This window comes from Poecilia latipinna, unplaced genomic scaffold (assembly GCF_001443285.1).
Source record: "Poecilia latipinna isolate Pla-1442-1.1 unplaced genomic scaffold, P_latipinna-1.0 Scaffold1137, whole genome shotgun sequence".
NCBI classification, from domain to species: domain Eukaryota; kingdom Metazoa; phylum Chordata; class Actinopteri; order Cyprinodontiformes; family Poeciliidae; genus Poecilia; species Poecilia latipinna.
Window position 1 is genome coordinate 3,555 of NW_015113753.1, and position 16,158 is coordinate 19,712.

The 16,158-nt window shown below is 39.8% G+C and overlaps 1 protein-coding gene across 4 annotated transcripts in view; it reads right to left on the minus strand.

Annotated features, from left to right (window-relative positions):
- Nucleotides 1-614: 614 nt before the first annotated feature.
- Nucleotides 615-16,158, minus strand: part of LOC106959951 (inactive phospholipase D5-like) — a 70,880-nt gene continuing 55,336 nt past the window's right edge. For 2 of the 4 annotated variants that reach the window (XM_015052828.1, XM_015052829.1), the window contains exons 2-10: nucleotides 14,126-14,256; nucleotides 6,267-6,453; nucleotides 5,500-5,611; nucleotides 5,149-5,276; nucleotides 4,190-4,387; nucleotides 3,161-3,294; nucleotides 2,837-3,002; nucleotides 2,661-2,745; nucleotides 615-1,610 (exon numbers count right to left, since the gene is read on the minus strand). In XM_015052828.1, the coding sequence (XP_014908314.1) occupies nucleotides 1,069-1,610; nucleotides 2,661-2,745; nucleotides 2,837-3,002; nucleotides 3,161-3,294; nucleotides 4,190-4,387; nucleotides 5,149-5,276; nucleotides 5,500-5,611; nucleotides 6,267-6,453; nucleotides 14,126-14,256 (1,683 nt within the window). In that variant the 3' untranslated portion in view covers nucleotides 615-1,068. Of the gene's footprint in view, nucleotides 1,611-2,660; nucleotides 2,746-2,836; nucleotides 3,003-3,160; nucleotides 3,295-4,189; nucleotides 4,388-5,148; nucleotides 5,277-5,499; nucleotides 5,612-6,266; nucleotides 6,454-12,081; nucleotides 12,294-14,125; nucleotides 14,257-16,158 lie in introns of those variants that run through there. The other 2 variants (XM_015052831.1, XM_015052830.1) reach the window with 2 other exon arrangements.

Consider the following 16,158-nt stretch of genomic DNA (forward strand, 5'->3'; position numbering starts at 1 on the left):
CCCAATCTTACATGGTTTCCAGCAACTTGTAACCAACAAAACCATGATGGATATTAATTTGTAAAGAGCCTTTAGCGCTCCAGTTCCTCTGCTTTGGGTCAGTATTCAAAATCAGTTTCAGGAGTTATTTCCATTAAGAGGACTAAAAGCATTGTCTGGGCAGAGCCACATTAGTGTCCTTTTCCTGTAAACGGAACATCCATCCATCCATCCATCCATTTTCTGAACACCCTTGTCCCTCAGTGGGGTTGGGAGGGGTGCTGGTGCCTATCTCCAGCTAACGTTCCGGGCGAGAGGTGGGGTCACCCTGGACAGGTCGCCAGTCTGTCGCAGGGCAACACAGAGACACACAACCATGCGCACACACACACTCACACCTAGGGGCAATTTTAGACAGACCAATTAACCTAACAGTCATGTTTTTTGGACTGTGGGAGGAAACCGGAGTACCCGGAGAAAACCCACGCATGCACAGGGAGAACATGCAAACTCCATGCAGAAAGACCGGGGCCGGGAATCGAACCCAGAACCTTCTTGCTGCACGGCAACAGCTCTACCAACTGCGCCACTGTGCAGCCCCGTAAATGGAACAATTTTTTATTTTTTATTTTAAATAGAAATGTGTTCTCGTTAAAAGTGTTACTTGGTATTAACAAAACTATTTACAAAAAAGGCAATTATTATAAAGTTGATCTATTTTGAAGAGCTACCAAATAGATATAGCTGTGATAGCTGCACATTCTGCACCTCTTCCTGTCTCTGCATAGGCATGCAGGTGTTTTTAACTCCCTTTTAAAGGGCGCTAAGGTATGACTGCCAAAATCCTCTTATAGTACATATTCAGGCAATCGGTTTAACTTCACATACATCCTTTGACTGAGAATTGGTTAAATATGTAGCAGGTATGTTTGTTTTTTGTCTCTGTTGAATCCAGCCCATGTCCTTTGTGACATCCTGGGTTTTTCCTTGTGTGAATACTTGCCAACCAGACTATGCTTAAATATTTTATTCAGAAATGTCAATATTAAAATGCTACAAAAGTTCAGTAACAGAATCGCACTTTACACGTCACAGAGATCCGTTGGAGATCTCTCTGAAGCCGCTGCTTTCGGCCCACCGGCTGGGTGGATCCTCTGAAATGTTAAACTTCCAATCTTTTATGTGTGCACGCTCGTTATCGAGGTCACTCATTTTGATTCCAGCCCTCTCTTGGTGGTTGTTCATAACTGGGGCCTGTTCGTTGGCCAAGCTTTGCGAGCTGATTTTTTTCAGCCTGTCTTCATGGTGTGCTATTTTGTCCGGTGTGGGTCGATCAGCTTTTGGATGGTTTCTCAGTGGTGCAGGTCCGAAGTCCTGTTGACTTGGCAAGGCCACATAGTTTCTGTGGCCGGATTTAAAAAGCACCGACTTGTTGATCTGTTGCTTGCTGCAAACCGGGATTTTATTAGTCTGTATCGTGTTGGCGTAACGTGAAAACCAGTCCCGCTTGAAAACAGCCTGTAGCTGCTCCACCACTGTGGAGTTCCTCTCTGCCACATTTTCTGGATGACTGATCACAAGGCCTGCTCCTGCGTTATAGTTGAACTCTTTCCCCACCCAGTCAAGGTTGCCTGTCAGGAAACAGAGCAGAGAAAGAAGAAGGATGATATTGCAATAAGATGCAAATATTGATACAGTTTTATGTACTGATGATTTATTGAGGGCTTTATGGACTGTTGTTGCATTTAAGCAGACTTCTTTAGCATGCATTTTAATTGGAAACCAAACTCCACATGTCCAACAGTGCACTGAACAGGATTATATGTAACATCTCGGTTTCATTCGACTGAACCAAAAGTCAAGAGGAGTGACAATCTGTTTGGAGAAAAAAAAAAATCCACAATCATTTGGCTGGTTGACTGCACAAAGGCAAACGCTTACCCACAATCCTTACTCAGAACAATTGAGTCAGATAATAAACAATATTGTGGTTGTGATGACCACTGCATTTATGTTAGTCACTTCAGACATCCAACAGTTTCAATAAATGGTTACTTAAAAACATAACCAATCTTATGTGGCATATCTGTTGGAAGATAGCTGTAAGCATTCACAAAGGCACTAAGAAAGATAATATCCAAAACTGCCTTTCATGTCATGTATGCTTGTGTTTAAAAAGCAAACTCATGCTTTTTGAGAGCAGTGGTGTCAAATTCACAGTGTTCTGCTGTGACTTTGACCTTTCAGTGACATCAGGGTCTTGTTAAATTTTTCACTTCAGTTTCAGCTGATAATATGGGAATGAAATTTCAATACTCTATAAGAGCCCAAATGACCTGATAATAATTAGCCGCATTAAATAGAACATAGGCCATGCTGTCAGTTGCACTTTGTGAATTTCAGGCATTCAGCATCTGGAGGTGAGCAACACAGGGCAGCATGGTACGCTAAGTCAAAAACAACAATAGATATGCTCCCAGAAGAAAAAGACATTCTCCCAGATGATTGGGAGAGGACCTTTGGCGCTTTGGAGTTTGGGGATTTACAAAAGTTTATAACAAAAATATAGATCTTGATAAAAATGAATCGTAAAGTGCTTTAGATAAAGATGCTTACAGATTCTGTTGTCTCATGCGGTACGAGAGAAGTTGTAACAGTAATAACTCTGCAGATGAGCTCACCTATATAAACGGCTCTGTCTGTAACCATAAATCTATTGTGATTCATTCCACTGAGATCGCTGTCCCTCTGCACTTTGAAGAACTTCTACACACACAAACAGAGGCACACAATTATAGAGTGAGCGTACAGCGCATATACAGGAGCTGAAAATAGTACAGAGTGGTGTTGCACTCACAGCTTCCAGGGAACAGTTGGCCTGCTCCATGCAAAGGCTCTTCAGGGACCAGATGAAGTTAAAAGTAAGAGGATGAGTTTCTTCCCAGCAACTTATCAGCAGACGGATGTGGACCTTCCTCAAGATCAGCGCCTCTCTTAAAAGGCCGTCGATACGAGACCAGTACCTTGGCACCGATGCAAAGGAATCCACAGGCATGGAGCCAGACAGACACACAGAGAAACGCAGAGAATGATAAATCACTTACAGGTCAAAGCAATGCATTCAAGTTATTAATGGTCAATCCTTGCCAAAAACAGCGTGGAGTGGCAGACAGGCTCTAACCGTTGCATGTCGAGGAGGAGGGGCAGATAGTCAATAGTGGAGATGTAAATGAAATGGCGGGCCTGCTGGATGACTGCGGAGATTGCTTCCAGATCGCTGCTGCGATCCTTGGTGATGAAAACATGTGGCGAGCTCTGTCAACAGAGAAGAAGCAGAGTGCAAATACAGTTAGGTTGCGTTACGACTGCTGGACTGGGAATACGCAACTGCTGACTGCGTGCTGTACTCTGAAGATGACATCAGAGCGTTGTGTAAATAGTTTATTACCGGAGAGACTAGAACAAGGATCTTGATGATGAGCAGAAATCCTTTGAAGGGTAATGCTTCTAATATAATGCTAATGAACAAAGACCACTTTAGTCTGAAATTTACATCAGTGCCGGCCTATTTATAACGTGGGGGAAAGAAAATACCGAATCGTATATGTGGTTGTAATCCTTCAAATTTAGATTCTGTTGTAAAGTTATTCTTTTGCTGAATATATTGAACACATACTCAGGTTACAACCACAAAAGCCAATGTATTTAATTGAGATTTTATGCAATAGACTATCACAAATTAATTAATTATTGTGAAATGAAAATGACAGGTGTCTCTTTACATCAACTTAAATCCCACATTTGCTTCTCTTTGGCAAATTTCCCATTATGTTATGACTTGAGGATTCTGGATAATTAATTTTGCTAAAACATAAATTAAATGTTACATTCATCTCATTTGACAAATGCAAAAGTGACACTTTGGTTGAACTCTGACATGTCAATTATTATCCAGTGAAAAGCCTCAAGCCTAAGAGACTTCTCAAATCACTGGCTTTAAAATTCAAGTTACGCTCCGAGTCTTTTTATCGTCACAAAGTTTGTGACTCAAGTCAAATTGGCGTGACTCTGTTGTGCGTCTCTGCTTGCTAAAATAAACTGGAGTCGATTAATTTCATGCCCTTTATCATTATCAAAATTGTGTTTTGTCGTCTCAGTGAAGCTAATAAAAAAAAAAACACACAAAAAAAACTGATACTCTGTAACTTACGGAGATGTAGGTTTCAACTTTTGTTTGGTTAACCAAGAGACTTCCAGGTTTCTCTTTGCTAAAGAAGGGAAACAGACGCTTGGACCAAAAGGTGGGGATGAAGGTTTTATGCTGAAGCCCCCAGTAGAGGCTGAAAATCTTGTGCAGGTCCAAAGCCAGAGGTTTGCAGTCGTACACCACCACACCGAGCTCCTTCCTCTGCGGAACAAGTAGAACACAATTAGACACACAACCAACATCAACTACAGTTGTATTCACTTTCTCATAAAGCTCATTTATCAGATTAAAATTACCGTCAAAAAATAACTACCTTTCAGCTGGTACTTTTCAGCAAACCCATATTTCTCTATTATAAATGTTTTATTGTATATTCCAATACAAAAGTGTAATATTTTCTGTACTATAAACAGAAAATCATCATAATTAATAGGAAGAAAAAGGCTGGAAAATACTAATCTGTGAGGATTTGGTTTTTCTGTGTGTCAGTTTAGTTCCTGTGTCATCTAGTCTGCCCTTGATAGTCTTCCCTGTCTGATCCTTGTCTTTGCTGTCTTACGTTTTGTTGTTTCACTGCCAGTGCTAAAGTTCTTGTTACTTCGCTCACTTGTGCTGCCTGGACTGCGCACTTGCTCTTTATACTCATTAAATCGTCAAACTAAGTGCTGCCTCACCTCTCTGCTTTCGGGTCCGAACCTCACACACTTCACTTTGTGGATAAAGTTCCAGAAATGCATGGAGTTTCAATGATATTCTAACTTATTGAAAAGATCTGTAGCTATTTATTTATTATGACATTTTCTTTTCTTTTCTTTTGTTTTATTAAACTACGTTGAATCACCTCCTGAATAAATGATGCTTAACACACACTTGCTTTGCCTCCTTTTCTGCAATATTATGATCATTTCCCTCCACACTTTCCGCTTTTGTTCATGATGTACTTTGAGGTGGGTCTACATTACGGTGGTCAGAGATCTCCAGTCCATGCTGGCGCTGCCGATGTAGAAATGCTTCCTGTCGACGACCCAGAAAGATGACTTGAGGAAGCCTTTGGTTAGGGCTGTCATGTTCACCTCGTGAACCTCAGCGTCTGCAAAATTGGGAGGGGAAAAAAAAAAAAAGAAGAAATGAAAGTACACGTTGAAGCCAATAAAAGACAGAAGCAGGTTGTTTATGACATGAACAACAAAGCAAGAGACTAACTGAGAAACACGCGCATATTTAATTACTGACAGATTAAACATGTAGACGCAACATGTCGTGTGTTTAGCTAAAAGCAGGTGAAGCGTAGAAAGCAGAAGGGTAGAGCTGACCGTGATTGTCTGCGAGCGTCTTCAGCTCTGCTGAGTCGAAGTCTCCTGTGGAGATCTTCAGCTGGATTCCTTTGTCTTTCAGTCCCTGCAGCCTGGATAGCAGAGCCCTGCCCTGAAACAACCCAATACTGTCTTATTAGTGTTCTAATAAGACGGTTCACTTCCTAAACTTATGTTATTAATGCTGTTTATCCCATGTAGAGAGCTACAGTGTCTGTGATGTTGGTTTTGATTTCTGCTCCCAGTGATAGTCATGGTTATTAGTGTTGTGGATGCACTTGCCAAGCAAAAAGTCTATTTTAAAACTACAAAGAGTGCACCGACGGCACACAAAGAACGATGCGATGGATCACATTTATCCAACAAGGCGACGGATCACTTTGAGAACGGCAGTGAAACGATCTCTCTCTAGTGGCGAAGCTTTATTTTGCACTGAAAGATAACGCTCACTAAGAAGCTTTCAAAACACAAAGCTATCATCTTGCTGTTTAAAATTCAAAATCAGTAATTAATTCAGCATCTTTTATTGGCTACATTTCAGTTACGTCTGGCAAGAATACAATTGTTAATGTAAAAAAAAAAAAAGTAGCCAGAAAAAATTGTTGGGTTTTTTTTTTTGTTTTTTTTTTTTGCTTTTGAGGCCTTTGCTGTTGCACTGAAACCAACAACTGAAACATGAGCAGGGGAATATAAAACAGACAGTATATGTATCAATGAACATCGCAACCTGTGCGGTGTAAAGTGTCTGACAGCTTGTGTTGTTTCACCTGAACGGCAGCAGAGTAGAAGTTGGACTCGTAATCGAAGGGACTGAGGAGCCACACGGGGGAAACGATCTCTACATCAACTCGAGCTTTGTCCAGTAAGCTGTTGAGCCCTGTGGAGAGAGGTAGGTGGAAGGCGCTGTCGTCCGAGAACCACATGTCCGCTGGGATGTTCTCCACAAGCACGATGCTGTGGAGAAAGATGGTATAAGCAAAACTGCCTTACGTATGAACAGCATCAGGCTCAGATTTGCTTCATATATGTCTTTTTTTTCTTTCGCTTAGTTTCACTGCAAGTGTGGGATATTAGTTCATTTTCATGTGTAATAGGTGTTGGCTCTGTGGATCTTCGTGTCCTTAACTTGTCTTTAGTCATCGGCTCTGATTCATGGCTGACGGTCGTCCCTTCTGTTCCCCTGATGTGAGGAGCCGAATTTCTCCTCGTTTCCCTGCTTGACTGACCGAGTCCGGGTGTTTATTACAGTGTGTCAATTTCAGACAGAATTAATGAGGTCCACAGTCTTTCAAAATGTAATTACCCGTTATACCTTCATGGCAGAATTATACACACTGCTAATGAAATAAGATTTTTTTTTCTTTTTTTTTTTTTTACCTTCAACCACAAGGCAAATTAGTTAACAGCCTTCTTCTTCCTTCATCTCTGGATCATTTGCTTAATGAGTGAAATCAAATTTTTCCATACACACACACACATGCCCCCAGATTCCGTTAAACATTATTAAATTTTGCACAAGATTGCCTCTAGCAAATACCGGGAACAGCAGTGGACTGATGAGATGAGAGCAATGCCAGCTTCATTACTTCATTTGGGGTGTGATATGCTTGCTTGCTGCATTTCTGCTGCTCACTTCATGTTAACATTAGGGAATTTATTTTGGTCTGTCTGTGTTTTCTACCACATGATATATTTTAAAGCAGATGTGAGCAGAGTATTGCCAATACCAATATACTGATACTTTTTATTTACAAAGTAAGTTTCATATATCGTTACCTTTGGGTGTTTTTGTGGGGGGGTTTTTCCCCATAACCTTAGGGCAGACTTCAGACAAAATTTATAAGTGTCTACAAAATGTCAGCATGACTAACAGAAGCAATAGAAAAATAACACATATTTTGTTCATTTTTCCTAGATAAAGTGCAGGAAAAATGATCTGAGAGCAAATCAAAACAAAATCTTTTTTGAGGTAGATTTGAGAAACTACAATAGAAAAATGAAATAAAATTTCACGAGGAAATCTGAAACTAAAGTATCGATCTTACCATGCTAGTTTTGATCCGATACTCTAAGTCTTAGTATTGATTCAATCGATATTTTGGATCGATCCGCTGAACATCTATTTCAGAACAATCATCAGCTGTTCGGAGAAGAACAGCAGTCATGTGCACGTTGAGGAAATATACACAGCTGCAAGTTTGGTTCAGTAGATTGTATGAAATAGGCCGACATGCTCCGTTAGATTCTCTGCACGAATGTAGTGGACTATATGATAAACACTAGCTTAAATATTAATGTTAAATGATGGGGAAAAATGGACTCCATGGTTGCCGTTTAAGCCTTAGTGTTTGGAACTTTCATAAACGCATCATTTAGAAAAATCAAGAATTTTTCCTATATTTCACAAAGTTCTTTGAAATTAAATCAACAAGAAAAGGAAGTTTGCAAAACCTATTTCTGTTGCCATTTTCAAGCTCAGCACTATTCAGAAACAGATGCTGAATTAACGACGGGATTAAACAACAACTTTGGCCAGCCAAATCTTTAGAGAGAGTAAAAAATAGACAAGCAAGCAACTGTTTTGTGTGGGTGAACAACTTTACTGCAATCTTCGCTGCTTCTTGGTTGATCAAGCAACTGGATAAAATGTTTTCCGAGACTCTTTCATAACCACTTCTGACAAGGAAACGATTTCGGTGACATTTGGCCGGAACTAAAAAAAAAAAAAGCGTAATTTAATGGAGATTGATTTGCAGTTGCTTCTCATTAAAGTTTTTAAATCTCATCAAATAAATAATCGGGGCATGGATGGTTTGGCTGTCTGTATGACTCAAAGGTTAATTTGGTTAACTACAAAATGATGCTGCCAATATCCTGACAATGTGTCACAATATTACAGCCTAAATCAGCAGAGGGCTCTCTACTGAGCCAGGGTACTGTCACAAATTTATTGCACGCAGCCAAATTAGATTTGAGAACTGGATTCTTTCCAAACTCACACAAACAGCATCAATATTTGGTGTAATTCTGTATCCCACTGTACACACATGGGCTATTTATAGTCATTTAGTTCATTTTTTCCATGTTATCTATGTTATTCTCACTTTCATCCTTTCCTGTTGGTATGCCCGCTTGCTATTTGTACGATTTTTATGCTGCTGAGTTTTATTTTGTTATTCTTCTTGACATATTGTTGGATGATCTGTTGATCCATTGATACTGATTAGATTTGAACATATCCAGCAGTTAGTGAAGGAGAGCACACTTTAGCCATGGAGGGATTGCTTGCTTGTTTGGCTTCAGTAAATGTATTTTATCATGATAGACAAATGTTCAAGATGCATTTCTCTTAGTCGGTAAGCTCTTTGTGGATAGCGGCAATTAAAGGTCTGGACGATTTAGCTGACTTTGTTCATTTGCTGCTAGGGTTTGGTTGGGTTCGTTTGTAGATAGTCTAACTTGGTTCAGTGGGTTTATTTGCTCCTTGGGTTTGGGTTTCTGTTTCTTTAGATTAATTGCATGCCTGCTCCTATGACATTTTGATCCTCTTTTTTTGAGCCCTGACTTTATTTGGTGGATGAACCTGCCAGAACCAGTAACTGTACCAGACAAGAAGTGGCATCTCTGTGTCCACATAGCCAGAACACGACTCAAGGACATTATGGTCAGAAAATGTGTTTTAGGTGATAATGTAGTGGAATCAAACTGAGAGGCCAGTTGCCAGCTCTCCTTCTCCCGAATGTATTCCTGGCTAAAGTAGAGCCGAGTCAGTCTGTGGAAGCTGGCCAAGGGTCAAACTGTTTGACTCACACACTGTTTAATAATAATATCACCCCTAATGTCCTTATGGAAATGGCGGTCAATAAGTTCAGTGAAGAAATGGCGTCAGTGTAAAACTGGCCAATAGATTCTGTAAGGTTTGATTTCTTTAACTCTAAAGTACATGAAACGAAAAGTATTTTCTAGCAACCCGTACCTCAGATTGTGAACACGCAAACAAGCTTGGGCAGCTACAGTTTCTGCCCCGCAATGATAGAAAACAAGGATGGATGGAGAGCAAGTAGAGGAAGGCGTAATCCTATTGAGAAACAAAATGCACTGAGTCTTCTCTAATGGCTTCGAGGTATGATGAATAGTGATTGTGACTGGCTCAAACACCCAGACAGGGCTCTGTATAAAAATCAGACAAAGCAGGGAGGCAGTGGTTGTTTATCCCTGCAGAAGATTCATTGATTTATGTGGCCCGCGCTGTCTGTGGCTGGTTCCCTTCCTCTGTAACCCGTCTGTGCAGTCATGGGTGCCATTCAGCCCCAGCAGCAAACAAAGCAGTTGGGTAAACTTCATGCTGCATTTGTGTGTAGAAACGGTCAAACAGGAAGAGAGCGAGAATGTGACTGAATGGAAAAAAAAAAAAAAAAAAATTCTTTAAATGATACATTTCACAATATCACACAGCTGTCAGAGCAGATATGTTTCCATATCAAACATGTAGCACTCAACATAAAAATCAGTAGTGAGTGTAAACATGCGGTATAAATTTGGGCCATGTGCTTGCCTTCGACTACTGGAGCACTCTCACACTAACAACCTGGGATCCTGCTGGAAATCACAGCGTGGCCGAGTCTGCTCTTGACATCGGATGTAAATTTTCTGCCCTCTCTCGAGCCGCCCTGAGCTCTCTGTGTGCAGCAGCGAGAACATTAACACGCAGGCTTCACAGCTGCCTCCATCCTGCTTCACACAAGGTGTTCAATTTAGTTTTACCAGGAAGGAAAATACCACAGGGGAAAAACATTCCATTCAACGGGTGTTCTTTATTTGATGCTAAAAGCCTCGACAAGCTTGCATGATTTTGTGTGTGTGTGTGTGTGTGTGTGTGTGTGTGTGTGTGTGTGTGTGTGTGTGTGTGTGTGTGTTGGACCATTTTTGCTCTTACATTTTTGCTGATAGTGAAATATTTTACACATTTTGAACAAATTAATAGAAATACCAACACTACATCTGTTTTGCAGAAAACCAAAATGAGGAGTATAAGTAATTAATGACATTTATATCAATGTTAATTGGAGTTATGGATGCAGGGCAAACCTGTTCACCTGGGTTTTGTTACGTAAGGTTGGGTTTGTGCTATTGGGGCAGAAGTTAGGCAAACTTTGGGTCAAGAATTTCGGCCTAGAGTGAAATCAGTTACTTTCACTTTATTTTCATCAATTTAAAAGCTTAAAGGGGCAGTATTGTGTTTTCGAGTCGCACTGTGCCATTTTGTAGCACAATCAAGAAACTATGTTACTTTCAATTGTCATAAATATACTGTTTATAACACCTAGAAATTGGGTCCCTGTCTCTTTAAAAACTGCTCTTTCTGAATCTTAAAGAAGTCATCATAACATGGCTCCTTTGTCAACCCTTTAACAATGTTTTCACCAGAGTTGCATTGAGAAGTAGTGGCTCATATAATGAGCTCAGCTCATACACAGTTCCACCAGGTGTTTGCTAATTCTTGCTGGCTAGTCTGAAGGAATTGATTGGGGGCGCCACAGGGGAGGGCTGCTCTGGGAGGCAGAAGTTTGGAAGCTTAGAAACTGCAGGTCTGAGGAGGAGCTGCGTCTCGAAGGTGGAGCTAGGTCCAGCCAGGCATTTGGCACAGCTGAATGGTTGCCATGGAGATTAAATGATTTATCAAACATGGATGAAAGGTATGTTTTTAATGAGGGAATAACACTATAGCATCATATAAAATTTAAAAAATTCAATTTTACATAATACTGTCCCTTTAAGAAATTAATTAGGTTAATTTTCCTTCACTTTTTAAACTACTTTGAGTAATTAATTGACTTTACTGTTTGATAAGTAGGATTAATTGAATGCATGCATGACTCAATTTAAATAATCTATTTTTTCTAAAGAGCCTCAGGACGACATTTGTTATAAATTGGCGCTACATAAATAAAACTGAATTTAACTGAATTTATTATTGAATGAACAAAGTTCTGATGAAATTGTGTAATTTTACTCCGCCGAAGGCCCACGGAAGCAGAATGGGGAACAATAAAGCTCCGGTCTCTTTCTCTTGGGACACAGCTGGTAACTCATCTCACCACGCCATCACAACAGAGCACAAAGAAAATCTGCATAGGAAACACAATTATAACATCACAGTAACTCCTGAGTCATTGGTTGTGAGGCTTCAGAAAGCTTTTTCGATGACGAAAGTACATTAGCAGGAACAAAGCAAGAGTCGAAGGTCTGCCGTTTTTAGATTATTCAGAGGAAATTAAGTTAATCATTCAGTTGAGCTACACGTTTGCTTTAATGAAGAGCTTCACTGCTAGCCTGTGTCCCTTCATCAAAAAGCTTTTTGTAATTATTCATTCAATGCCTCTTAGTTCTCTGTTTCAGTTGCACTGCAAACATTATCATTAACCATACGAGTAGCAGGGCACACGTGGAAGTGTTACACGCGGATTTCTGGAACTTCCTTTGAGTGCTCTTGAACGAACGAGACCCCCGTCATCCCTGACAGCGAGCCAATAAAAGCTGATGAATCTATTCACCAGCCTCGTCTCCCTCCATCTGGCTCACCCTTCTTCAACCTCATTCGTATCTCTCAGCGTGACCCAAGGGGATGCTTCAGTGGACAAGAAAACTTCATTCAGCTTCACAAGTTGGGATTTTGCTTTCAGCCTCAAGTGTGGGGGGGAGAAGGATGCCTGGTTGAGTTCCCTGAAAGGATGTTAATGGTTGATTTGAGGAAGAGAAGAAGAAGAAAGAGAGAATCGATGGCCACAGACATGAGTGATGAAGGAGAGAGAGAGAGAGAGGGAGAAGCAATCTGAGGCGGGATGCTAAATTGAACGCTGAGGGTCTAATGGTGGAGAACCAGCAGGAAGTGTAGGAGGAGAAAATAAAATCTGCTGTTTCAGCTCAACACCTGCTGATTAGCCGCTTTCACTCGGGACCACCAGGACGTACTGCGGTAGTTTTTAGACTGCCCTTCCCGGGATTCATATTCTTACATTTTACATGGACTGTATAATTTTTTCAAAAGTTTTTTTTTTTAAACTTTTAGAGCAGATTAGAGGAAGGCTGAAGTATCTACCACATGGCCAATTAATGAGAAAATGAAACTAGACAGAATTTTTTTGTTTCCAATCCAAAAAGCAACTGCACACAGTTGACACTCAAAAGTGAAGACATAGTACAGTCTTCACTTTTGGCATTCAGGTAGAGATGACAGACATCTGATTGACCGTTGACATTTTTCAGTGACTCTGTTTCTGAATAATAAAATGCTTTTGACACATTTTAGTGTTGTGCTACATCGGAGAGCTCCCTGCTGTAACATTTTTTCACCGACTACAAAATAAACTGCACTCACTAAAGCGTCATGTGATCATTGTAGCAGTGATGCCTGTAAACCAAACATAGTTCAGGATTCCTTCTGTTTTATTATTCTTACATAGACAGTAAACTCAAGCTCAGCACAAGAGACTTTCTTAGATTATTTCACAGCAAAAGATTTAGTCAATGACCTATAATCGCCCACTTAGGAGGGAGATTTAATTTTGCCTTTCAGTCTGGAGTTGAGCCTAAGCAAGATAATTGAGTTTGAGTAAACAATTTGTTTCAGACCAGAAACAAGAATTGCTTCATCCGTCTTCCAAAGCCCCAGCATCTTGTCAGTCATTATCGATTGCTCTGAACTTAATGTTCCTCAAGGTTTCATCAGAGAGAGAGAGAGAGAAAGAGAGAGAGAAAGAGAGAGAGAGGAGTTTTATGGTTGGTAGACGATATTTATCATTTATACAACAGTGACTGTCAGATTTTAATGTGAAAAATGTTTGTGTCAAACACCGTCGTGATAGTTTTTATGCAACCTTCTGGGTTTTAGTAAATATTTTTTTGTTGTTGTTTTAGAGGAAAATGGCAACAGAAACATTTCGAAATACAACCCTGGCTGCCGAGTTTATTATCTTGCCATTTATGTCGATCTACAGAAAAATGCGTGTTATTAAGCAGGTCTAAAACTGAGGAAGTGAAGCAGATCCCTGCTCTTGTAAAGTAAAGTTCCAGTTTGAATACCACGTGTGCATTGGGATGAAGGGTGTGAAATTCACAGTGATCAGCTTCATCAGGACTGTGACGCTATTGGTCTGTGATATCGCCAAGTATTTTTTATTTATGTTTAAACTGACCATCTGTGAATTAGCAAAACTAATGTCCATATTTCTGCGTTTAACCTCTGTAATCACTTAGTGTTAAACTTGATTCTGTGGAAAAATGCTCTATTATACAGTTTATTTGATCGATAAATTGGTCATTTTGTAAAGATGATGTTTATTTTTACTAATTCTTTGAAAATGGTGGCCAGCAACATATGGGTTCACTACAACAATGCACATACACTCACAGCTAAGGACAGACCAAGTAACCTAGCAGTCCTGAGAAAATGCAAAGTCCATGCAGAAAGACCCCGGGCCAGGATCTGAACCAAAAATTGGTTTAAATCAATACTTATTTATATTTATGTACCGTTTTTTTTTTTTGGCAGCTCCACCAACTGATCACTGGCTTCAGGTATCGGAACAGAAGCGTCACAAGAAACCTCTGCTTCAGCAGATCTCACCTGCAGTTACTGGAACACTCTTCCTCCGTTTCTTCATCTTCTCCCCAAATATCCACTGCCGAGAAAATCAACGCCATAAGCACAGCGAAGCAGCACACCAAGGCAAATATCACAATGCACTTCTGCTGAGACTGCAAGAAAGATGGACAAAAACAACAACAAAAAAAAACACCAGATCGATTACTGAGGTTTATTTTCTGCTCCTGAACACTACTGTAAAAAAAAAAAAAAAAAAAAAAAAAGCCTGACCAAAGTTCCCCAACCTTAGCTTCTAATAGCTGGCTGGCTGACAGAACTGATTTACTGCACAGCTCTGCAGGTCACAGCATGATGGAGGAGAGTTCAACACAAGCCTGTTGTGTCATATGTGACCTCAGAACATCATATCTAAATTTAAACACGTTGCATGAATAAAGATGGATAACGGCACTTAGCAGAAAATGATGAAAGCAAGACAAGATAAATCACCTGCAGATTTTAAGCTGTTTTGGTCAAGAATGCAAAATGTTTGGACTCATTCCAGTATGGCCGAGAAGGAACTGGGCTTCATTATGATCTGTAGTGATGGTGAAAACTGGAAGGGCGCTGAAATACCAGCTGATGTAGCTGCTCATCGTCATCTCCGCTTTATACATCATTTCTCGTCTTTACAAGCAACTCATATAAAGTACTACATAACATGGTTAAACATTTTAAAGACACGCGAAACAAAAAGAAGGTGCAGCGATTTAAAAAGAAATATAACTTCCAAATGGGTAGATGGACGATTAGAAAAAAGAAAAATAGGTTTTCTGCCACGCTAATTAGGAAAGAATACATTGATAATGAGAAATTAAGTATTGCTTATTTTGTTAATCTAGTTTTTTCAGAGGTCATTGCAGCTTTTAGGAAAAGAACACAAACTATCTGGAGCCCAACCTTTACAAACAGAGCATAATCCATTATTGGTGACAGGAGGTGGGAATCTGTTCCTGTTTCTTCCAAAGGATTTGTCCCTGGAGGAACAGAAGACCTTTGAAAGAGATGTAATATATTCTGTTGGAGATCGTTACGAGGAAAACGCCTACAATTCTAGCGTGTGGTGTGATTTTTGGCTTGGTAACATCTTGCTGTAGATCTAAATTCTATATTAGATTTATCCTTTTTTTTCATGTTTTTGTTGGTTTTGACATTTTCCATGTACTTTTAATTCAGCCAGGCCTCTGCTGTGTCTCCAGTCGCAGTTTCTAACACTGAACTTCTCTTCTCCACCCAGCAGTAGATGTGCATCTGTAGGTGATCCAGTTTCAACTGGGTGTAACAACAAATACTGTGCTGTGGCAAGGACCGGGTAGTTATCGCTCCCTCTTGTTTACTCCCTCCAGAACATGTTAGAACGATTGTAATGAGGTGGCCTTCTGCAGGCTGGGTTTAAAGTGGAGGTGAAGGATGAGTATGGTGGAAGCAGGAATGTTTTTTTTTTTTGTGTGTGTGTGTGTCCACATTTTGGCAATACATGGCATGTCAAGCCAAAATATCAGCCTTTAATAGTCTGAGCTCATTGAAGACTGAACCATTATTTACTCCTGGGTGAGTTTCTGAAATTACATAAACCATCTATATTTTCATAGGTTGACAAAATCCCTTAAACAAATAAACATTCACTTTATGTAAAATTCTCAGCTTTCTTTTGTATCATAAACAGAGGTTTGATGTTTTACACTTGTTGCCCGACGACTCCATACAATAAGTCAGAAATGGAACAATGAATTAATTAACTCTAAGATGTTTTTCTTTTTACTTTATTTAAAGTCCAGTAATTTTACAAAGTTTTTGTTTTATTATATACTTGTTTTAAATTTCCACTTGAGTTTATAAGCCAAAGCAACTCACAATAATTTAACTATTCAATGGACATTGCAATAGAATTATTTATATAATTCCCAGAACAAAATATATTTGTGTCATTAGCAAAACGAAGGTGCAACATTCTTGCACACTTTACTATGAGAGGCCCCATAGGCCAAAACATACAAACTCTCTTACACGTACTA